This window comes from Patella vulgata, chromosome 2 (assembly GCF_932274485.2).
Source record: "Patella vulgata chromosome 2, xgPatVulg1.2, whole genome shotgun sequence".
Taxonomy (NCBI): Eukaryota; Metazoa; Mollusca; class Gastropoda; family Patellidae; genus Patella; species Patella vulgata.
In genome coordinates, this window is record NC_065880.2 from 14,453,338 (window position 1) to 14,479,209 (window position 25,872).

The following is a 25,872-nucleotide window of genomic DNA, read 5'->3' on the forward strand; positions in this document are numbered from 1 at the left end:
TGTCGGCTTTATTAAACCTTCAATAAAGCATTGAACTTATACGCTATTATATTTAATACGGCAACGTACACGGAATCAAGTGATATATGATTTTATAAAATGGCATGCTTGTTAACTGTTGTTAGAATTGCCTCGTTTTCTTCATTCTGACCTAAATCTTCTTAATATGTCATGACTAGAAAAAGAGAAATGGGGTTTAACTTCCTCTCAGCACTAACGATCCGAGAGGGTTTTTTTTTATCGAGTTTCCAAATCGATTTGAATTTAGTGGAGATGTCATGTGACAGTTTAGTCGATTTCAAGGTACACTGGGGAGTTCGTTAATCGATTTGGATTAGATGGACGTTATAGATGAAAATTTAATTGAATGCAAATCACTTTTCTCTAATCAATGGTCGATAAAAACGCCTTAGGTTATATCGGGCCTAATATTTAAATATTACATCTTTATTTCAATAATTGGGTTGTGTGTACGGGGCTTTAGTATGGGTGTGAGTGGGGGGGGGGGCGGTAATCTGAAAACACACGATAATATCCAAAGCCTATGTCTGCGATATCACCCTCGGTGAAAGCGGACGTTAAGCCGTACAAACGAACGAGCGAACATTAACCCTTCTAGGTCACGATTTATTAGATTTTATAGTGATGTTAATTTTGATACAACAAAGAAGTTGATAATTAAAATTGTCACAGTATATGAAAAATAAACATTATTAGTAATCCGCAGAAAACTGCTCTTAATCCAATCTGTCACATGCTGTGTAGTCCTACAATAAAAAGCTATAGTATGCACTACTGCCTTTGGCATCATGTAATCTGGCATAGAAAATAATTTTACCCCATTATTTAAAGATAATGTACTTTTTTTATGGATTTAATGGAATTCCATAAAACTGATTTATTTAATGCCTTGCCTCCTGTATCTTGTATTTTTCGGTTATGGTTATTTTTTGTTGTTTTATGTTTAGTGTGACGAATAGATCAAATACAATCTTCCACTCAATGACTTTGTTAGTTTAAATCAATACGTACAATATCGGCCAACAGTTAAAAGAGTAATTGGTTTGCGTGTTTCGTAATGTTGACTATCAGTGACCTTTTAACATCGAAATCAATATTTCAAATATCAATTTTACGAAGAGTTCCAGGCCCGTAGCGAGCGGGTACTGCCTCCCCTGGAAACAATCGGCTCACCCAATGGTGCCTTTGTCCATTGAGTTCAGAATAATTTCAAGTCCAAACTAATGATGGGAAAACAACTTTTTTTAAATATTATAAAAAGTATATGCCCCAATCTTGTAGATCATATAATTCAAAGTTTCGGACAAACGATTTTTTTTTTAATATAATAAAAAAGCCACTCATGTGAACACGATGCGGAAAATAACCACACCCCAACAGGAGCGTTTTCAACCCCTGCATCGGGATTTTTCGACGTGGTTTCCGCTTTTCAGTGGCGCAGGAGGACGAAGGACTTGACAAGGACAGCTGTATAGATGTTCGGATGGGACGAAAAGCCGAGGCCCCGACAATAAAAAAAAATGGATAATATTTACCATTGTAGTTGGGGAAAGTATTCCACCAAAGTAAAGACTGGAGCTTAATGGAGCTTAATTACATGGGAGCCGTGGTGGCTCAGTGGATAAGACGATGGCTAAATAACCAGTAGGTCTCGACTTCGCTCACTGGCCGAGAAAGTTCCTCGGGATTTCCCGGTGTAGTTTCCGTTTGTCAGTCGTAAAGGGAGGAAAGTCTGGTAGTGACAAGAACAGTCTCTAGTCATTCGGAGGACCAAAAATCGAAATGAAATGAAATGAAATGGGATTTAACGTCCTACTGTTCTGCTCCTATACTGGGTTAATGAAGACGGGCATACGCCATACAGTGTGCTATGAGGGAAATTTTGCCCGGGCAGCGGCACTATCGCCTACTCTTATATCGAATTCCAACTGCCAAAGGATCTTTTACGTGCATTCCAATGTATACACGGGACCTCGGTTTTTTTCGTCTCATCCGAAGGACTAGACAGCTGTCCTTGTCAGGCACGAAAAATCGAAGTCCCGTGTACACATTGGCGCGCTATATATAGTAACAAAACTCTACAGCACACTACATGGCGTATGCCCGTCTTCGTTAGCCCAGTCGGTGTTGAAAAGTTGGACTTTAAACCCCATTTCATTTCATCTAATTGTAACTGCGTGATGTATTCAAGGCGGAAGAGATGGGTAACGTCCACAAAATCGGACATTTCTGGACTATAGTAAGGATCTGGATGCATTCCAAATTGTTTAAACTGATTGTTTTAATAAAAGACAGATATATCAAACAAGGAAAATCTGAATACGACGCGGGATGAAAGTATATATACGCTATTCAAAATTTATGACAGGATCTACAACTGTGCCCCAGGACACACCTGGGTTAATAGATTTTTACCTGGTTACAAAAGTAAGAGTTTATGTATGTCTTACAAACAGATAATGAGAGATTTGCATACAGTGTTAACGACAATGTAAGGTCACGTGTTGGATATGTTATAAAGTAGTACTTGTTAAGAAGATGAAGCTGTTTCGCGGGTTAATTTGACCAGATTTACAAGCAATGGACATTATTTAACAGAAATACTTGTTAATTCTGTCACGGACAACTGTCATCTCTGCAGGCGTTTTCTATGTTAGCTGTCGTGAAGAATAAACCCAAACATACCAGATTCCCTGAAGGTTGGAATATTTGGGTGAAGTGGCGTTATTAATGTTCTTTACTAGGTTACTTTGAAATATAAGTTAGATATTGACTTTTGCACGGGGAGACAATTTATTGGGCCAGCCAGGCGCAAACGACTGTCACTCACAAAACTGATTAGAAATTAAAATACAAATTAAAACAAGCGGTTGCCATAAAATACACGCCAACATTTTGCAAGAGATGGACAGTGAATTTCAGAGAAAAACAATAGAGCCCATCCTCAAATTGTCCCAATGCTTCACATCGAATTTGAAAAAAAAATCAGTTAATAATTCAAAATTTACCGTTATAACTTAACAAGTCATAAACACGCTAACAAGGGCTCAGTTTTAAAAATAATGTGTTCTTATTGGACAAGGTAATTGTATAGTTTTGGGGAACAATGATCAAAATATATATTGTTTAATTTGATGACCATAACATTAATATCATATGGACGTATTATGTTGTCGTTTGTGTCCGTCCAGACTTCCCTGAGTGTGTTCGTTCATATTTGTTTGTGGACACTCTACCGGTCACAATTTTATCAGATTTTGACGAAACTTAAAATATATGTTTATATCCAAGGCATCCGACGGTAACTTATTGCCCCTGGGTATACGAAAAATCTCATTTTTAGTTTCTGCACCCTCAATATATTCAGGTGACAATGTTTATCCAATTTTGATGCAATTTAAAATATGTTTATCTCGGTTGCTTTCGATAATTGCGCGTATCGGGTCGTAACTTTCCGTCAAAATGGCCACAACACCGATGGGTGGTAAAAAGAGTCATAAAAATCTAGTCCAGCTTCTGGCATTTAACTAAGATAATTAGAACAAACTTCGATGTTCACGTACAATCAAATTTATATCATGGGTGGCTCCAGCAATAACATCGATCGTGTAAAACGCCGAATAACGTCATCAGTGCCCAGCGGAGTAACTTGAATTCTATTACGAAAACCGTGGACAAAAATGCGCATCCCATACCCGATTGATCTGCGTTGTTCTACTTTTCTAGTCAAAGGTTGAACTCTTCTTTCATAATCAGTAACTTAATGTCCTGGGGTGAAAAAATAACGCCATTCCCTACCCTATGGACTGTCGTTGAAATGTAGTGACCGGAATTTGAAATGGGTCGCTGCGCGACAATGGCTACTCGCCATGTGGGGCCAGGCGTCTACTTGTCCAAGTGCATCCTATATACTAATCTACAAGGTGGCCATCAAGACCTATTTCGAACCAAATAGTTTTTATCCCCCAAAATGTAGCCTACTGTGCCCCCCCCCCCTTCCCTGCTATAAAATGTCACGCCAATTTTCGGTATTCCCCCTTACAATACACTTCTTTAGAGATGTACAGTTTTATAGATTAATGTTTTACTAATCTTTAACATGATCATCATTTATACCAACATTATCACATTTCACAGCCCCCTCCTTCCCCGGGCCCTTACACAAAAGAAAACAGTTATCCGAGAGGGTCCTATATACTTATATAGAGATGTAGAGTGCTATACAATGATAATTAACATTATCACAGTCATTTCTACCCAATTTAAGACATTGCCTCCCTGCCCCCTGTCTTGTAAGCTAGTAATACACTGTAGATTTGAGAATATTGATGTTATAATCATCAACATACTAAACAATGTATAATTTGACCAATGCTCATCGTCCCCAATATGGGCAAACTCCCTACAGCTATGCAATAGCGTTGAGCCTTTGTCAGCATATGTATGGTATACTAAATTAGAACTATTAATCTTGGATAAGTTTTTAACGTTGTTTTTTTCGCTTCAAATTCGATGTGAAGCATTGGGACAATGAGAGGATGAGCCATATTGATTTTCCCTGTTCACATCTTGTTACATATGCAAATAGCCAATTTAATATTATGAAAGTAAGAAGTTTGCATTTAGAAGTACATGTAAGAACATTACCACAATTCTTACTAGGTTAAGATTTATATTTATGTCGTGAATTCCACTCCATATCCATTGACATATCCTGGGGCTATATTATTGTCGACACACATTGTTGAAGGGTGTGCGTCAATAGAGTGATTACAACTTCGTGCTGTAGAAAAAGAGAGGGGATTTTGACATATTAAGCAATGTTACGTTGACTCGTATTATTATTTTCTCCTAATTTACACAGTATACACACATGACTTCGATAGAATGGAAATCAATAAATCGAAATTACTGGAATGTTTATAGTACTATCAATACAATGCCCATCTATACATTGACATTGTAGGCCTGTGGATCAACCTGGTAGCTTTGACCGTTAAAGATGACACAGTATAAATGAAATGAAATGAGGTTTAACGTCCTAACTTTCTGAACCAACTGGGCTAATGAAGACGGACATACGCCGTACAGTGTGCTAATGGGGAAATTTTGCCCGGGAAACGCCATAATTACCGCCTACTCTTCAATTGAATTGTCAATAGTTCTTTTATGTGCACGCCCACGTGACCACAGAACCTCCATTCTGTCCCATCAAGAAGATGTCCAATGCAGGACCAGGAAAAACAAGCTGGAAAATCTTCATGAACATTCTCAGCCAACGCAGGGATCGATAGCCGAATCTTTTAGCTTGTGAGCAAGCGCCTTATCCATGGGTCACCGTTGCTCCCATTTTAAAGTTTATTAAAAACCATAAAATGCCCGACTGGTCTTGTAATTGCCTGTATTTAGAATAACCGAGCTGGTTTATGTTCGTGACATTTATATCTTGATCTCCAGCATCTGATTTCGAGACGTGTTTTATTTTGACAAAGGATTGAGTGGGTGTCAGTCGTCAGTCGCTGATAACTATATATATAGTTTAGATACACCCCAATATATATGTATATGATGTGATCTATTATATATCGCTTGATATTATCTAACAAAATTGTAGGTTTTAATACGCACTAATCGGTCTTGCAAATTTTAATTTAAATGTAAGTTCGGGTTGAAAACGTAAGTTGTGATCGGTAGAAATTGTAGCATAGTAATAAGTCTAAAGAGAGAGAGAGAGAGAGGGAGAGAGAGAGAGGGGGGGTTAACGTCCACTCGACACAAACTAGGTCATTTCGGGACCAACAAATGGTTCAATTTTATTTCAATAATTCGCTTGCACGTAGCTGGCTAGCAGTTGGGGGAAACCGGAGGATCCGGAGAAAATCCACGAGGTTGGACAGGTGACCCAAAACCTTGTCACGTACAACCGGGGAATCTAAACCACGCCAGTGGGTGTAGGCCTATTTATTTTGCTGAAATCACTGTTGTAGAACATTGTAGGGCTTGAAAAGTTACGACATTAAATGACAAATGTCAATCAAATTGATTCAAATTCAACTGCTGTTGGGCAATTAGACAATCAGTATCAATTTACAATGAATATAAATCATGAGGAAAAATCAATACACATATTCTTACCAGTTAGCCGAATAATGTGGTTTGTTCATTTATGCACCTCATCTGCATTAAAAATAATTAATTAAGATATAGTACTTGGTAATATTTTGGAAAATTTTACACGTCTTTTAAGTGTATACATATTCTATACTTGAAGCGTTATGAAGAAATGTTTTAAGATTATAATACATGATAATATTCAGGAAGACTTATATTCGTTATGAGTAAACACTCTAAAATGAGTTATATCTGTGTTATTAATGCAATTTACTCAGTATTTAAAAAAAAACCCCACCCAAGTTGGAGTACACAAACACTTTGGTAACACAAGATACGGTGTAAAACTGACATCTTATTCGGAGGAACGTTTCCCTTATACTAATTACACCTGTTGGTGTTAATGCAATACAATGTTTGTAGAGGTGTAGTTCATCCCTTTAGCGGCTACAATTACACATAAATTATGCTCGTGTTCAGTACTCATGAATATCGATTACACTTGAAACCCAATAAATGGTGTAAAATTAACACTTGTAGGATATATCCCCCATTAATAACTACACCCTTTGGTGTAGATGTAGTATAACACTGGTAGTTGTGTATAGCTTATCAAAAAAAAAAAAAAAAAAAACAACCCACAATTACACATATGCAGGTGTTCTTAATTAACACTGGGTATAGTTTTTAATTAGACTCATGTAATTTAAAATATTATATGCAGCAAAATTCTCGAACATAAAAATATTATATGCAGCAAAATTCTCGAATATAAAAATTTCTTAAGTTTAAACAGTCTTTCAAAAAGATATCAACTTTGAAAAATCAACAAAACAATATTCTCAGATGGAATTTTCTTGCATATATGGGACTTTTTAAATATGTCTTGATGGTCTTGTGTGAAAATAAAGATAATTTTAAAGCGAGAATTTCATATTTTCTAAGAAAGTAAAAACATAATTATTTCTATGCCTTTTGCTCAATAGGTTGTCAACTCACTATTATACGATCATAGGTTATCTTTCTCACAGTTAAAAATCTTCACACCGGAAATAGTACTACAATTACCTCCCAATTACTTCTTTGTTTTCCTATTTCCCACCATGGAATAGCTATCTTCAAACGCTTGAATTTGAAGTTGAAAATGATATTTTTGCCAATTTCTCAACTGGCAATAGTGAATTGTAGGATTAATAGGATTATTCTTTAACAAGGTAGGACTGTTTATAGATACCATCTATTTTAGGGCTTTATTTTAATACATTTTAAAAATATAACTTAAAAATATGAAATTGTAACTTGAAGACACCGATTCCAGAAGGACTTTGGGTGGTGTATTTTCTACTCCGTGCAATCTGTGGTTTGACGCTACATTAAGTTACGATATTCTTTATCGTTTTTCTGCATCTTTAAAACTGAACCGAAGCAAGATCCCCACTGTAGTGGCATCGGTAACTAATTTGCAAATCTATATTTTCAAAAATACTATTACATAATTATTGTAATCCTTATATGACCTTTGATATTTTGTTCCGGTTTTTCTTGGACAGATAGTAACAAGGTCGAGAGCAAACCAGCTGTGGTGGACTATATTTTGTGAAAGGGTAAAGAGATGCTTAAAATTGGATCCATTTTGGTAATGATGCCATTATAGAGTATGCATAGTATATGAAATAAGCATAGCCTACATGGAGTCAAGACCAAGGCAAAAAAAAAAAAAATAAAAAAATAAAAGTAGTGATTCTAAATATATAATTCATCATTTCATAGGGCGTTCCCCGTCCTCTGTGAATTTTAACACAGCAACAGGAAATTATAATTAAGGGAAATATTAACCGTTATTGGAGGTGGGCTGATAAATAATTTGGGGTTATAAAATATAAACAGCGCCAGGTTTAATCTGTGTTTTGAAAGAATACGAAGATGGAATTTTCTCAATACATATTTAAACTTTGTATTAGGAAGACACACTGCTGCCTCCTAGCCCCACTCCACCCCCGCGACAAAAGAGGCGGTGGTGTGTACGTATACCCTGCGCTTTCGGCGCCTCTGAGTCTGTATTGGAACTATTTTATTTCAGAAGTTTAAATAATTTCGTATGATTTTGCACACTGACTGATAATAAAATCGTGATAATGTGTAGGCCTATATACATATCTCCTTTGTCTACAATCGTTGTTTCGTTGGGTAAGGTCTGCGTTACGACAAACTGTAAAAAGAACGTTACTCCCTTTATTCAGTTCATAGAACTAATAAAAAGTGCCGACATTTCTAAGAACCTAACATTTTCTACTACTTTTGGTTTTGTTTTTGTTTTTCACTTATATAACGGTTAGTCGACTACTCAGCTAGTGACTGAAGGGCAGCGACTGATTTCAATATTTTTCAGTTTTATATAATATATAATTACAGGCTATAAACTGAATAAAAGATATACGCCCAACGGCCCGCCTAAAATTATAACGTGTAAAAATTCATATTCTTAAATTGGCGAAACATTTCCCACCAAACATTTTCTAGCTAATTCAACTTAAATGAAACATCTTAATATTTTTCAATTTTATGTAATAGATAATTATATAAATTGAATAAAAGATAGCCCTATATATACGATACACCCAGGAACCCAACCAAAAGCATAGCGTGTAAAAGTTTATATCCGTAAATTGGCGAAACATTTCCGACCAAACATTTTCTAGCTTAAACTAATTCAACTTAAATGAAAGATTTTAATATTTTTCAATTTTATGTAATAGATAATTATACAAATTGAATAAAAGATAACCCTACCTACACGCCCAGCGGTCCAACCAAGTTCATTTTCTTAAATTAGCGAAACATTTTCCACCAAACATTTTCTAGGCTGATTTCAATATTTTTCAATTGTATATAATAATATTATTATAGGCTATCAATTGAATAAAAGATAACCCTATCTACACACTACACGCCCAGCGGACCAACCCAAAATTGCATGTAAAAAGTTCATAATCTTTTAAAATTAGCGAAAAATTCGACAATAATAAATATTTTATATCAAAACCTATGATTACGAAGAAGCTTCTTCAGTAATACAGCGATTTTGGCTGGGGTGCTATTTTTTGCCAAGATTAATCTAAATTTAATAATGACCATTATTATATTGACACTTGTGCAGTCAACTCAGATTAACACCACTGATGACCGTCTTCAGTTCGGCCCGCTTACTGTTACATTGAAATGTGTATTATAAACAGTAAAAGGGCGATAACTTCGTACGATTGGTGGTTATTTTTATCCCATGAATGGCGATCTATGAAAAGATGGCAAAACTTGCCGCGGAACCGGTTTGACGACTATTTCTTAACAATCAAATCCCATTGAAGCGCAACCAAAATAGAATAGCTGCGCGGCCCTGTGTTATGATATATATATCACTACTGTTATAACGGTGTTCATAAGGTGTGGTGTTGAAACAGCGATCACAAGAATCGCCAATAACACGGACTAAAAACAGGAACCTTTCGAATAATATTTGCATGTACCTATAAAATAAAGTAAGTAGGGTGGTAATTTTATTTATTTTTTGTTGACAAAATCCATAATTGCGAGAATATGAAATAGTTCTACATGCTGCCTAGATATTGATTGTTCTTGTTCCACCCAAAAATTGTGTCTCGGCATGTTCACACGCTTAGGCTTACAGGTAACTCAAATAAAGGCGTAAGACTTTTACAGTTGAAGAACAACGGTGGTGGTTTTAAAGAGTTTGCAATGCTGATAATCTGAACTAAACATGTTTAAACATAGAATAAATATTGATCTGTTTGGGTTTGTTTAGAGAATTATTTGCATAATAGGTAAAAATCTGATTAACTCCAATTGTAAGTATCCACTAAATAAAATACAATCACCTACAATCAGTGGTTAATTGTTAACAAGATATTAAGAACACCTTAATTAAATTGTAAATTTTATATTGATATTTTTTTTAAAAAAAAGATTATCACGCCATACCAAAAAGCTAAGGCAGGCCTATATTTCGTTATATAGAAAATCTTTGGCCTAATAATGCTTCTATTATAAAGAAAAATAAAACTTATAATCATATCTTTTTCAAGGAAAAAATTTAAATTGAATTATTTGATGTTTTAACTTTCATTGATTTTAGCAGGACTAAGTATGATATGTAATAGGGTGTTGTCTTTCCATTATTAGAATATACTTGCCAACCATTCACTTACGGTGGAATTTTAAACTTTTCATTAAAATCCATGGGAGGGGCATCAGAATGAAGTGATTGCAACAGTGTCAGTAATGTGGGGTGTGGTTGGGTAGGTAGTTGGGCATGCTCCACCTAATTGATTTTGATTCCTTGGTACTTTCTGTGACTTGCGATTCATCAAGAATGAAGTGATTGCAACAAGGTCAGTAATATGGGGCGGGGTTTGATAGGAGGGCATGCTCCCCCATAATTTTGTTTAAATCTCGGGTGCATTTGGTGACTTGTGATTCAGGGGAACTTTTTTTCCGCCCCGATTTATATATTTTGGAAAAGCCATGTTTTTTTTTTTTAAAAAAAACGGGGGACTAGCCTGATTGTGATAATTAAATGGTACCTGGATCACAAATCAAAAAATGTCCATTACAAAACTATAAGATAGCAAGTTAAATAATAAGTGGAAGAATCCATACAATATTTCCTGTCTGGATGGAATTTTAATGTGTAGGTGCATGATGGGTGGATATGGAAGGTGTGGCTTAGATCTGAATTGAACGGTGTATTGAATACCGTCTTAATTTCAGTTTAAAAGTAAAATTTAGCCTCAGAGTTGCCTGAAAGAGAAGTTGAACTCGTAGTGTAGCCCGAATCCAGCAGATTTATTCCAATGCATCTAAAACTGACCGTTTGAACACACAAAATGCTTGGTTGCATTTTAGTTTAACTTTCTCGCAAGCCTCCTGCCTCCCATTCCTATACATGTTGATGCAGGTCAATTTCAGGGTACATGTAATTTAAAAATGTATGAAAATATATGATTAATTTTGCAATGATTAGAACATCAGAATTATCAAGTTTTATATTAAAAATTTTGTTATCGTATTAGTGGTTACCATGGCAAAACTATTAAATTCTGAAAACTGACCCACCCTTTATGTTCACAACACATTAAGCAGATTTTGAGATGAACAATAAAAGAATACAGCTGATCTGGTGGCCCATGCATATCCACATTCCACTAGGGATGACATCCATAGAAACCATTTTAATGCTTTGTCTGACCTGTTGTAAGGCCAAACATAATTTGTACTACTTGTATGATTTACAAAGAAAATTTTGAGGTTATTGTTAGGTTGTCCAATAATCAAATATGAGTTTTAAAACATTTTCAACTAATGATTTGAAGCTTAATGTGACCTTATTTGTTAACAAAAAATATGGGAAAATGACGATGAACAATATCTCTATCTCCTTTTAAAAACAGACCATCTTAGCTGGACCATGGTCTATACTTATAATTTCATTACCGTTCCTTAAGACTACTGTCCAGGACCCTGGATAATTTTAAAACAACATATCATATATATAATATACTTCAAATTCTTTACTCCTTGATATGCATGATGTTAGGTATATATTAGCCTCAGTTTATTTTCAAGAGGACACACCTAATTGGCAGTAAGGGTTATTATATGATATCTTGCTGTTTTTTGACACTCCGAGCCAATAACATATACCATATAAAAAAATCTAGAAACTTTATCTGGTAGGATGAGTCCTGTAAGCTATTGCTTAGCCTTTGTGTGAAAAAATTGACTATTTACACAATATTTTCTTCTACAAAAGTCAACATTTGTTCCCTTCAATGGTTTAACCCACGTGAAATGCCCACATAGTACATTTATGTGTCATGTCTGACTGTTTGTTGATATATAGAGATGGACAGCAGACATTTCTGGATAACGTTAGAAAATATATTCTAATAAATTTCTGTTCAATTTTATCCAAAACAATATCGTAAATAATTGATGTGGATCTCTAATGATTGACCATTCCTGGTTGTTTTGGACAATTTTGTGCTTGGCGTGTTTAATAAAGATGAATATGAATCCACTGCTCCATTCTTTCACATCAAATTTAAAATTCAATCCCCAAGGCCACAGTATATGAATATGATGTCGTGAACTCGCTAGATGAATTGTCTAAATCACAACGAAACTATGAAACACACCCTAATTTTACTTGTTTGTATTGCATTGTTTAAAACCAGTAGAAATAAGAAACTTTCTAAAATAAATGAATATTTCTCATGAATCTCCTGTCCTAAATTGGATAATTGTCAATGGCAGTAAAAAGCAAAAAAAAAACTTATTATGACTCTGTAGGATGATTTTATTTGATGAGGTAGTGTGTTTGTCATTAAAGATGCATTATGTAATGGCTAAATCTGCCTATTGCAGGTTATTATTTGGACATTTAATCACATGACCAGTCCATAATCAACTCTCTAGACAATCGGATGGCTGAGATATTTCTTTATTATCGTAGCAATGGTACTTGAGACTATTTACGCAGTTTCTTGTCCAAAACTACAAACATTCATAACTTCGCCCAGAATAAAGTAATGTCACTGAAATTTTCAGTATATTCATTTTTCATTATCTGTTATTTTCAATATATTAATTTTTCATTATCTATTATTTAACTATAATAGCTCTTTATCTAAATCTTAGATTATTAATCTTTAAGGGAGGTTTGAACTCAATATTTGAGTCATAAATTCAACACAGCCCTAAATACAATATATAATATTTATTGAATTATGTAATATGTTTAGAGCTATTCAAAACTTATTTCTATGTGAATGAGATATTTTATAATAAATATAATAATAGGCCAGGGAGTGTACCGACTACTGTAAGAACAAGTCTAGCAAGTTGTGTAGTTTAGTGGGAGCCCGCTATTGTATTCTTTGAATGCATGACTGCATCATACAAAAGCTAGGTATAATATATGTACTATCAGGGCTGGGTCTTCTCAACCCTTCTTACAACAATCCTTAGAAAGACTTATAAAAATGGCAATAAGAAATGAAATTCCTTCTGGGTACAATTTTTTGTAGAACTTTGTCACAAGTGTTGGCTAATATTTAATACGTAAATAACCTCATAGTTTTTTTTTCTTGAACATTTATATAACATTATTCAGTAAGACAATATGAGGGGATTTTTGAGACTATAATAATTTTTCTCTCTGTATTTTAGATATATGTTAGAACTTGTAACTTAAAAAAATCATTATTCAGTAAGACAATATGAGGGGATTTTTTGAGACTATAATAATGTTTCCCTCTGTATTTTAGATATATGTTAGAACTTGTAACTTACAAAACTTGGAAACTAGTTTTAAATTTGTCTTTGTTATTGATGATTCAATTTTTTTTTTACTTTGAAATGATTAGTAGATTACATTTGTTTTAAGTATTATAATTTTGTGATTTGATATAGTTTTGTTATGACATATACACAAATAGATAAAATAGAATGAGAAAATATTGATAGTTCGCACTGATGTTTGTTTTTAATGTCATATTTTCTTATTCTATTTTATCTATTCGTATATATGCTTGATAACGACTTGTGAAATCTTGTTGAAATGTCGCAATGAAATAAACTGTAGTAATTGATATCCATAAATAGTGTTTTATTTTGCCTGAAACAATATCTTAGACTGTCTGATATATTTTGAGTAAATAGTATTCAAATATTGAATGCATTAAATCGTTAAGTTAATACTGGAGAAGATTTGCTGTAGTTTTGGAGGCAAATTATTGAAATAGAATTGTAGCATATGTACAGTGTCGAAATGACCTAGTTGATGTCAAGTGGATGTTAAAACCGATATACTTGGGTCTGTTCTCCCCAAAGATTTTTTATAAGCAGTTACAAAAACTATTCATTCCAGTTTTATCGATCAAAAAGTGATACGACGTATATGAGTTTACAATTTTTTATATTTCTCTTTCACAGAAAGATTTAACAAGATAAAGCACATTATGGGTACGTCCCCACCAATGGGACCGCTACTATTGCTAATAGTAATAGCTATTAGTATAAGACAATCAGACGGATGTAAGTATAACTATAATAAACTTTTAATGTCATTAAAAATGCTTGTAAACATCCATTATATAATCAGTCAAAATTCTCATTCTTGTAATTGAAGTAGATAATATCATGGTTATGAACATCAGACTAGAAAACTTTCACAGACAAAATTAAAGGGTATATAATATTGTCTGTGATATCACTCTCTGTGTTCATTCAGATTGATGTCATCAACACATTTTGAGGCTAATATATTTTAATTTTGATATCTATGGTGATGTGTGGGGTACTTGTAGGAAAGTTTTACTCGGACAACGACGTTTCCATGTTTATTTCCAACATGTTATGTGCACACTAAAGTGTACATGGATGTACTTCGATTTAACATCCCTTCTGAACAACTAGATACACTTTTCCTTATCATCCCAGGCGGCTCTTGCAAACAGTTTAATGACAAAATTCATCATTCGATCAACTTGAAATTGATGTAAATATGAAACTTATTGTTAACTTTATGATTATTGCTGTATAGTTATTCATCCGGATTTCCCGGCATTGGTCCCCCTTGTCAGTGATGCAGGACGGAGGGCCTGACAAGGACAGCTGTCTAGTCATTCGGATGAGATGAAAAACCGAGGTCCCGTGTACACATTGCCGTGCACGTAAAAGATCCCTTGACAGTTGGAATTTGATATAATAGTAGGCCGTAGTGCTGCTGTCCGGGCAAAATTACCCTCATAGCACACTGTATGGCGTATGCCTGTCTTCATTAGCCCAGTTCGGAGCAAAACAGTAAGACGTTAAACCCCATTTTATTTCATTTCATTTCATTTCAGTAATAGTTAGACGTGTGGGATAAATTATATTTTTTTACAGGTTGACGGCCAATTAATAAGATTAAGTATAAAATAAATATTTATATTGCATCTTGTATAATGATGTTTGAACATGATGAATGACATGCACAAAACTGCATGTGTTTAGTTTGATTTTGTTGATTTTGTTTGATTGCAACATAATGAAATTCTAAAAATACAGATTATGTTGGGAATTACAATGAATGGTACCAGGCCGCCCCTTCTACAATGTCCAACTACAGTTACTCTAATTCACATCACCTGACATGTACAGCTGACTATTTCCAGTGTTACGATGATACATGTGTGTTACGATCCTGTATTTGTGACGGAGAGAGAGATTGTCCAGACGGTTCTGATGAAATAAATTGTGGTGCAAAAGGTTTTCCCCCCCAGACAAAAAATCTCTCTCTTTTTAAAATATTTCACCTCCTACAGAATGCCTTACTTTATATTTTACATCATGAATGATTACTAAACGTACGTAATGGCCATGGACAAAAACTCAATGGAATGTTTTTTATTGCATGTGGTAACTGTTTTACTGTTAGTTTTTAAACTTTGAAATATTGGGCTGCATGTACATAAAAGGTTGCATACTATGGTTAATTCATTAACCTTTATGTTTGAAATGGAATTTGCATGATGTTAAATTAACACTATATTGAAATGGGCTTCTATGACTGTTTTAACTTATTTTAAAATACATTTGATTCTCTGACTCTCATTTTTTGGCTTGACTTTCATTTTAAGAATTAAGGTGTGCATGTTGTACACTATATACGCTAATCAGACATGTGTTTACAAATTATAATATAAAACTTAGATTTGCACACCTGCAGTTAAGTTGCTTTCAATGGTAAGAGAATGATATCATCAATATCTGATATTCAGTACAGCATAATGTGAAACATAGCACAATGTGATATATAGCACAATGTGATATATATATATAGCATAATGTGATATATATATGTAGCATAATGTGATACAAGAATAATCAGTGGTAATCCAACACCTAATATGGTAAAAATGTAGAATTGTGATCCATGTTTTTTTCAACTTTGACTGTGTTCTTGTAAAGAGTTTTATTATTTTGTTTTATTATTACGAAGCAGAATTTTATGTGTAAGCCTTTAGAATAATTTGGACATGGTTTTAAAATTAATAGTAATTGTGTGAATCTTGGTGATTATTTCTAATTTTTACATGACTGATAGACATCCTGGGTTTAATTAAGAGAACCTTTCCTTGAATAATTGTGTAATCTCTAGAATTAATGTCCATGCATGTATATATTATATAAATTGCAATACCTTATTCCAGTATGCGACCTATTAACTACGGAACCATCATTTGCTGGCGGAACTATTCGTATATCAATCGAGGAAGCAGATACAGCCTTTGATAGTAAGTATGCAATTAATAATAATAATAATATCGTCATTTATAAAGTGTGTTAATACTAAAGAACAGTTTTTAAGGCGCTGAACATGTTCATCATTCACAAAAGTAAATTATTGTTCATAGTTTATTCAATTCTCTAGTTTGCAGATAAATCTCCTCTTTGAAATGCTTGGATATTCAGAAAGAGGAAAACATTTTTTATCAACTTTTGTTTTCCTTATATAATATAATGTTAAGGTTTATATTAATTCCTAACAAAATAAAGGAAAGGTGTATGTGATAATGGTCGGTTTTATGTTTGACATTGGACCAAATAAAGTTAAAGGGTGTACATGTATAGCTCTAAGCTTTGAGACATTAAAATAGACAAAAATGGGTCTATAGGAAAATATTAATGTAATATAAATGTACATAAATTGATTTATATTCAATTTTAAAGGAGCTAAGTCTCTAACTCAATATTTTCCATAATATTCGAAATTAAAAACACGAATTAGAATTCAATATTGATCAATTTCAACCTTTATTGATGTCGTTATCTTGCTGTGAAACTATAGGATCCTAATATCCAATATTTAAGACACAATCAACGTTTATAATCAGTACAGTAGTCGTGTACGGTATGGTTTCGGGTGCCATTTTGTAATGAACAAATAAATATACAGCCAACAACACAATGTGGAAGTAATTAGTAAAGGCTGATTCACAAATGACAAAATAATAATTTAAAAAACGTATAGAATGCACTAAGCAGGCTTAAACGACTGCTGTTCAATTTGAACTGTTTACATATTTTACCTGATGCTATATATAGGTTCCTACTGTCGTGCGATGTGTTACGATGGGATTGTTCCTATTAAGTCCACGATCTGGTACGTGAAAATACGTTTGGATATAATGATCAACATGATTGTCACGACTGACCTAAATATATGATAACCACGATTACTCCATGATTAAAACCACGATTTCAACCGTAGCGCGAATCGTGGTAGTTGGAACCAAGCATTACATACTTGATTAGAAATTACAATATTTTTTTCAAAAATTGAATATAAATCACTTTACATACATTCATATTAGGTTAACATGTGCTTTTAGGTTAAAAAAAAATAGAGCTATACGCCCTATAAAGTCTTTTATTGTAATTTCTAATTATTGTAAGAGTTATGTTCAGTGAAATACATAATAGTTATATTACAAAATCTTGTTTTTTAAACAATCAATGTGAAATTTACATCTGTTGCCTATTCAGCCATTTAAAAGGAAGGCTATCATCGGAATTTTAATTATGATCTGATCTTTTGGAAAATTTTATGAGTTGTTCATATAAGCTCATAACTGCATAGACAACATGGCTGCTGGTGGGATTATGTTTCGTTGTTAACAACCTTTTATATCCTTTTGCAGCTGACATAACAAAATATCGTGGATTTCTGGGGTTGATAGATCCTCAAAGCAGTGTTGTGTTGACATTAACACAAAAAGCAGGCCGTGAACCAGCCAAAATAGATCCTTCAGAGTTTGTGGTTGAACATCTCACCAATGCTGCTGTAGCAGGAGGAGGAACTCGAACAGGATTTTTCATCAGACCTTTAACACCTATAGACAGGGATGTAAGTTAATTGTATAATCATAATAACAATAGAAACTAGAACTGCAATGCCATGCTACCCTTTAACTGACGTTACTTACCGTACCAATGGAACCGTTAAACAGATTTTCAGATGAGCATTGCACATATCTTACAAAATGTAGGCCAAATAACAGTTCCATTTATACATCTGTTACATATGTCATAAAATAAACAGCAGCAAATGAAGACTCGACACAGTGACATGACTTTCGTTATCAAAAAAAATATTTAAATTAGATAACAGAAATAACCACTTTGGATGACAAAAAAATTGATTAAAAATTGAACATACTTAACCTTTATTAAAGCCCAATAAAAATTCTAAAAATCTTAAAAAATTATCCTAACAAAATTGATTAGACGTTTGAAACACCTTTTTGATATCTGTATGACGGTACTGATTTATACTATTTGTCCATTGGAATTAAATATCAGAATTTTATATTAATAATCAGTATCACTTACTTCAAAAAAAACATTTGTTTTGGAGGCTAAAAGTACAGTTTTTGCCAAAATGACGTTACTTCCGGTGATAATGAAAATATTAAATTAATTTTATGTAATCATAAATGGCATTAGGCTTCATATGGTGAAAAGTTTATGAAAATCGAATAATAATTGACACTTTTATGGACCAAAAAGCCTGAAAAGTGACTTGTAGAAAATTGTCTATTTCCCTGCAACTGAACAAATTAGAAAATCAAATAAAAACTGACATTTTTATGGACCAAAAACCTTGAAAAGTGACTTGTAGAAAATCGTCTTTTTCTCTGCAACTTAACAAGTTAGGAATAATTTCGTGATATGTATATGATCATATTCTTTTTATTTATCAGTTGATTTAAAGGGACTATCCCGGTTTGAAAAATAAAAGCCTGAGTATGTATGAAATTTTAACGCCAAAATATAGAGGAATGGTGTATTTACCTTGTCTCAAAATTTCAGCTCAAAATATTGAGTCGTTTGGACTTGAACGTCAAAACTTCTTATTCGGACATGTAACCCTTGTAAGATTTCGGGTCAATTTTTTCGTTGGTTGACCAGATAATCGATTCCCATTCCTTTAGACGTCTATACAATGAATGACCCATGTGCTTTACTTGATAACGAAAGGTAAATTTCACATACACATTATTTTTTATAAAATAAAAGTCTGGTTTTATCCAGACACAGCATAATACAGCTTGGGACACAGGTCTCCATTTCCAGATGAAGACTGACGGGTTTAAGTTGTTTGAAAACGTATAACTTATATTGAGTTTTTTGCTCGGTCTTAAGGTAGAGGATTCTAAGGGATTTTAACACAAAATTAAGCAGTTTTATTCTCCAAAAGATTATCCGGATTGGCCCTTTAAACTAAAAGTTAAAATGATCAAAACGTAGCAAATAATACTCAGTTGAAAAAATATTGATATTAAAGGTTAAAAATACAGTTTTTGACAAAATGGCATCTCTTCAGTGTCAATTTAAAATTGTAATCAATTTGATATGGCACATATTTCCATTTTACATCAAATGGTGTCAGTTTTATAAAAAAAACAACAATAATAATTGACTCTTTTACAGATAAAATAACGTAAAAAGTGACTAATGCAAAATTGCCTATTTCTAGGCAACTGCTCATATTACAAACTAATTTTGACATACATTTTCTTCCTATGGATTAAGGCTAAAAGTTTATAAAAGTTACAAGAAAATTTTACAAATATGAAAAGTTTGACAGGGTTGTATATAACTTAATTTCACACCTTTTTTCACCTTTTTTCATCGAAATGGCCCGAAAATTAAAATAGAAAAGATTGTATCGGAAATGTCAAATGGTTATGATAACTATGCTGCATTAAATCTGCATTAAATCAGCTCCATCATTATGCGTTGATTAAAAAATAATTAAGCATCACTTTTACATTTACCTTTATATTATATAAACTTTTTACTGTATGTAAACTTCACAGGGTGCCACTGTTTCGGCAAGTGATGATACCACAATTCTGGAGTATACACTGGAATGTACACCAACAGATACAGGTTCTGCTCAAGCGGTAAGTAGTTTTTCTGCATTACATTTAATCAGTTAATGTAACTATTTATTATGTACACAATCAATTTTCCAATGTACACTTGGTTCCTAGATGTTAGATTTTTTGGACCAGGGACTGGCTGGTCCCCAATACCTACTGGTATTCATCTTGTTATTGTTGTTACAGTCAACATAGACATGAAATCTGGCATGCTTCTTCCTTGGACAATTGTGCAGCGATTGACAGACTTTGATTTTTGATATGATGTCTGAATTCCAAGATGGCTGCAATGACGTCATGTTTCTTCCTTGGACAATTGTGCCACGATTGACAGACTTTGATTTTTGATATGATGTCTGAATTCCAAGATGGCTGCAATGACGTCATGCTTTGCTCCTAGTCTTATGTAGTAAACTTGAGGTACAATCCAAAAGCTGCCCTCCAGTATCAGTGTTTATTGATATTTTTAATACATGCAGCACAAACTTCAAAATGTCAGGGAGTGGGTACTTGTTCAGTAGTGTGTGATATTATTTCAGATTCCTCTATCCAGGCCTGCTTAGGATTAGTAACAAATTTGGTCAAGTTTATGTGAACATTCTAAGATTTATTTTCAGCATTTTCGCCTGAATCACTTCTAGAGTTATAGCCCTTGTTCATTTTGGAGAATCTTATGAATGTTTTAACATCGAAAAAAAAACCCACCTTATCAACTTAAAATTTATGTCCTGTGCTTTGATTATTGCGATGAAACGCAATTACAATAATTTCTGATAATAAAGTCTAAGAGTTATTGCCATTGGTTATGTTGTACATTCTTTTTAATGCAGTATTTATATTTTGCAGTGTAAATTTTTGCTCTTAATTGACCTTTATTGACTACTCAGGCAACATACATGCTGTGGGCAGATGTTTCTATGTCTGACAACAACAAATATTATTGGGGATGGTATGATCTTTTTTCCTTTCATTTTAGACAAATTATATCCCATTGAGAATAAATATAGTAGATATCAATGACAACGTTCCAGAATTTTTGCCTTCATCTTATGCTGTTAATGTTAGTGAGGTAAGTGGTGTTACATTCTTATTCAATGGCATACCAGTGGTTAAACTTTAAACATACATTATGCAAGAGCTAAAATATGTCTATTGGGCAGGTCTTTCTTTAGGCCTGAAATGTTATCTAAATTATTAATTAGACATTAATTAACCTATCCAGACCATAATCAACTCTAGATGGCATTGCTAGCCTGCGACCTTTAGTGGATTAGGAGCCGATTTACTGCATAACGATTTAACAATTAAATGGATAATCAAGACTATGCTGTTTATCGTACTGACTTTAGTAATGATGATCAAGGCTAGACGGAAATTTCATAGTGGATCAATTTGAATGAAATTTTCAGTAAATTGCCTTTACATTATCTAGTTTTTAACTATTATAGTGAGAACTGCCAAATCGTTATCGAATCTCCCATAATGTATCTTTAAGTATCTCTATACTATCTTTCTGATGAAAGATCATTTACCTCCAATTGCCACTCGAGCCTCCGCCCACCCCCTCCCCCCTGGCTTACCACTCTATCTTGTGCCGCCTCACATCTAATAAATATATTTTAAACACAAATTCCTTCACAATTAGTGAATTACAATATCCGTCCTTCTACTGATCCAGATCCAGTTCAGTTGAAAATATCTATGCGAAGAGTATTTATAAGTTATATTTGTTTATATTACAGTTGACACCAGTTGGAACTACAGTTACACAACGCATCAATGCTCTTGATAAAGATGCAGGTGAAAATGAAGAAATTGATTATGGTATAGTACCCGGTGATGGAACCGATGTAAGTTATTTTAGTGTTTAAAAATTATGTTCATTTATTGAGTTTTACATATATGCTGCCTTATGATCCTTTATAGTTTGAAATTTTTTTTAGCCCTTCTAGAGTCGAAAGTTATATACAGGAAGGAAATCTTTATTATTTCTGTTCATTACTTCTTTGTTTGTTACTGTTGATCAGTTTTTAGTGTCTTGTAAATGTTCCCATTACTGATAAAAGAACAAATATGCGACAACTGTTGTTGGCATGTTTCATTTCAGCGTATCAATTTTAAAATACTGTCTATTACATATTCTGCTCTAAATGACGATTCTTCACCTCAATACCTTAGAGACCTTCTCAACACCAATAAACCTTGCAGAACCCTTCGATCATAATCAGACAACCTCTTAATTAAGCCTTTTTCAAAAAGGAACACCGGTGATAGATCTTTTGCCGTCAGTGCTCCGAAGTTATGGAATTCAATATCAAATGAAACCAAAAGCGCAAATTCTATTAAAGGTTTTAAAAAGTATCTCAAAACCGAACATTTTAATCAAATATACAGCTGATTGAATACGGTTCTAGCTGTCACTAGGGACTGGGTATCATTCAGATTTGATGAAAGTATTAAATACCATCAAGATTCATCAATTAATGCCCAGTTTGTGCTACCGTTTAGTTTAAGAAACACCATTTAGTTTTTGACATCGGTCATCTAGTTTATGTCCATTTAGTTTAGTTTTGATATTGGTCATCCAGTTTATGACCATTTAGTTTCATAAACTAGACAACTGATGTCAATCTAAACGGTAGCACAAACTGGGCAGTTTTTAATGAATCTTGATGGCATTTAACACTTTCTGGATGGCAATCTATTAACTGAATATGTGTATTAGATTATAGATGGTAAGCTCAGTTTCTTTCCTTTTTTCATCAAATCCGAATGATACCTGTTCCCTAGTGTGTGTTTGTGTCAGACTTTTACCATGTGTACTAAATAATGTTCTCCGTTTTTTGTTCATGTCTTTTTTATGGATTAATGTGTTGTAATTGTTGTAATTTTATATTCGTTGTACTTATGTAAAGTGCTCGAGAGCACTAACTGAGTTGAATTGTTGGTGCTATAATATAAATCAATTATTAGGCTTTCAGACTGTCTGAAAGACTATTGTTTTTACTAAAATTATTATTATTATTTTTTTTTTCCGCGGGAGCCTATTTCTCCATGATCGGAAACAGATATCGATCTGGAACCAAATTTTCTATTGGGAAACTAGGTGGTGGCTACTCCTTAAAACAATTTTGAAACTTCTGCGCAGACCGGAAGTGGCCGAATTTCGTGCGGTGCATAAAAATTAAAAAACGGCCGTAGCTTCGTCAATTCTGTACCTATTTTCATACAAATGACATTTTCAGAAACCCTGAGTCTTTTCTCGGACGATAGCAGTTGAAAATTTCGAGATTTCGAAACTTCGTCGCTGACTTCTAGCGTTCGAAAAATGAAAAATTTTGTTTAAGAGACAATTTTTTCTATTTTTCAAAATATTCAAATTTGACCTACATTTTTGGATACCTGAAGACCATCCGATACCAGAAATGTAAGTTTCATTCCGAGTTATCGCCCTTTATTTTACGATTTTTTTCGAATTTTCTGCCCATTTCCCAACCCTTATATTTTTTGGAAAGGATAAATCGATAGTTCTGAAATTCCTGGAACATAAAGCTATATAGTCAGACCGCTGCATAAAGCAATTTTAAAAACGATCCGGAAACCGGAAGTAGTCGAAATAATGATAGATATTTTGAAAAAAACGCCAAAAATGGGTGTTTTGGGGAAAAACGTGATTTCTCCGTCCAATATCAATGGATTAAACGAATTAAGCTTTCGTTGAGTGGCCCGAGGAATGGACTGTCGTATGATGCCCAATTTATACGGATACTATGACCAAGCAGCAAAATATGACAAGCTGAAAATCAAGTATTTTCTGATTTGGAGCGTTTTTGGACGCCTGTATATCGAAATCTTAACCGCAACGTTTTTTTTAACTTTCTCTATCGAGAGTCCATTCGATAGTCTTGTGAATTATGCCATCCAATAAGACTTTGAAATGTCTGGAATACGATAAAAAAGGGACTGAAAATCGAAAAAAGTCGAAAAATCGTGAAATTTTGCAAAATGCTCTATTACTTTATTATTTAAACAAATTTTTACAAAAAGATTACAGATTCGGATAGCTGACCTAATTACGATTCTAACGATGTATAATATGTATTGAGTTATTGAAATTTAATTTTCGATATTTTGACATTTTTGGCACCTTTGAACATAGGATTTCTCAGGGCCATTTTATCTGATCAGATAATGTAATATATCATTACAGAGCCCTGTCGCTATTTAATTGCCCAAACTGGTTATTAAAACTATTCCGACAATAATCTTCATACCGGAAGTATTCAAAAAATGAAAAAAAAAGGTTAAAAAATAATAATCGTACTCCAACATCAAAGGATGACGTCACATCTGTATTTTAAATTCATATAGTACAGCATTGGGGATTGGATTGCAAATTTGACTGAAAGGAAAATAAAGAGACACTTCAGCTTTATTTCTGCCAAACAAGGTCTGACATAAGATTGTTCTATATTTTGCGTCTTTGCGCACATTCCTGAAAATTGAAAAACAAAATAAAAGGGTTCTACTTACTCTCACTTGCAAGAATTAACTTATTTATTTTTCTTTTATTTTAGTTTGATGGCAGCACTAAGTTTGAATTTGAAATTTCTTCTCTTGGTAATGTCCGTGTAAAAAATGTTCTTGATTTTGAGGTTTTAAATGCTCAGAGCAGGACAGTTTACAACATGAATATTTCAGCTACAGTAAGTTTACGCTATTGCAATCTTATCCATTGTAACAAATAAAGTATTTTCGTCCCATACGAATAAACTACTTAAACATACGTTATGCAAGAGCTAAATCAGCCGATTGTAAGACTTTATTTAGGCTTCAGATGTTATAGAAATTATTAATAAGACCTTTATTTACACGACAAGCCCAAAATCAACTCTGTAGACCCACGGATGGCTTGGATACAGTTTGGATTTAAACAGTCATCCATTTAAAATTAAATCAATAAATGGTGGACCCGAAAGTGGTGATGAAAGGCTTGCCAAGGGAAGCTACCATAGCCATTGAGCATGTTACTTGATAATCGAGAATATGTAGGTGGAGTTATAGTCTGTCAATCAAACGATTGCCAATTCTCATAGACGGTGCAGACACAATTGATGCTTATTTCTAGTCCAAACTTCCAACAGTGACAATTCCATTCATTATGGCTTTTTAAAAACTTACCCATGGGTTTGTAATCACCTCTGGTAAAATAAAATCTCTAGTACAATTAAATATCTGAACCATAAGTTCCTACAAGGCCATATTTAGTAACTAGTTACCCTATTGATATCCATTTTCAAGTTATAAAATCCAGAGATGTTTTAGGTTTTCAGGAAATTATCTATGATTAAAAAACAATTAATTTCTATCCTTAATTATTGATTTGATTAAACTGGTATTTGATATGTTGCAATTATTTAACAGGATCGTGGTTTACCACCTAGAGTTACCTACACTACATTAGCTGTAAGAATAGAAGATGGTGATGATTTACCACCAGTGTTTGAGTATGATTCTTGTATTAAAGATGGTGGTATCTGTTTCAATCCTGAATATAGAGCAGATTATACATCATTATCAACTGTAAGTTCTTTATATTGTTTAGTGATATCCAGTTTATTTATATTACAAGATGTGAAATGCTGCAAATAATGTGCTGGCGTTGACATCTTAGAATGATAGTGTAATGGAATCTAAACCTTGCGGTTACGGCTCTGGTACTCATGCTCTC

The 25,872-nt window shown here is 33.5% G+C and overlaps 1 protein-coding gene across 1 annotated transcript; it reads left to right on the forward strand.

The window, feature by feature from the left end:
* Window positions 1-9,561: 9,561 nt before the first annotated feature.
* Window positions 9,562-25,793, forward strand: LOC130010844 (cadherin-99C-like). The gene is made up of 9 exons (XM_056098942.1): window positions 9,562-9,668; window positions 14,143-14,244; window positions 16,404-16,487; window positions 17,895-18,100; window positions 20,076-20,162; window positions 21,118-21,210; window positions 21,884-21,991; window positions 24,719-24,847; window positions 25,566-25,793. Exons 2-9 carry the CDS (start codon window positions 14,169-14,171, stop codon window positions 25,791-25,793), a joined length of 1,011 nt encoding a protein of 336 aa, XP_055954917.1. The 5' UTR covers window positions 9,562-9,668; window positions 14,143-14,168.
* The last annotated feature ends 79 nt before the right edge of the window (window positions 25,794-25,872 follow it).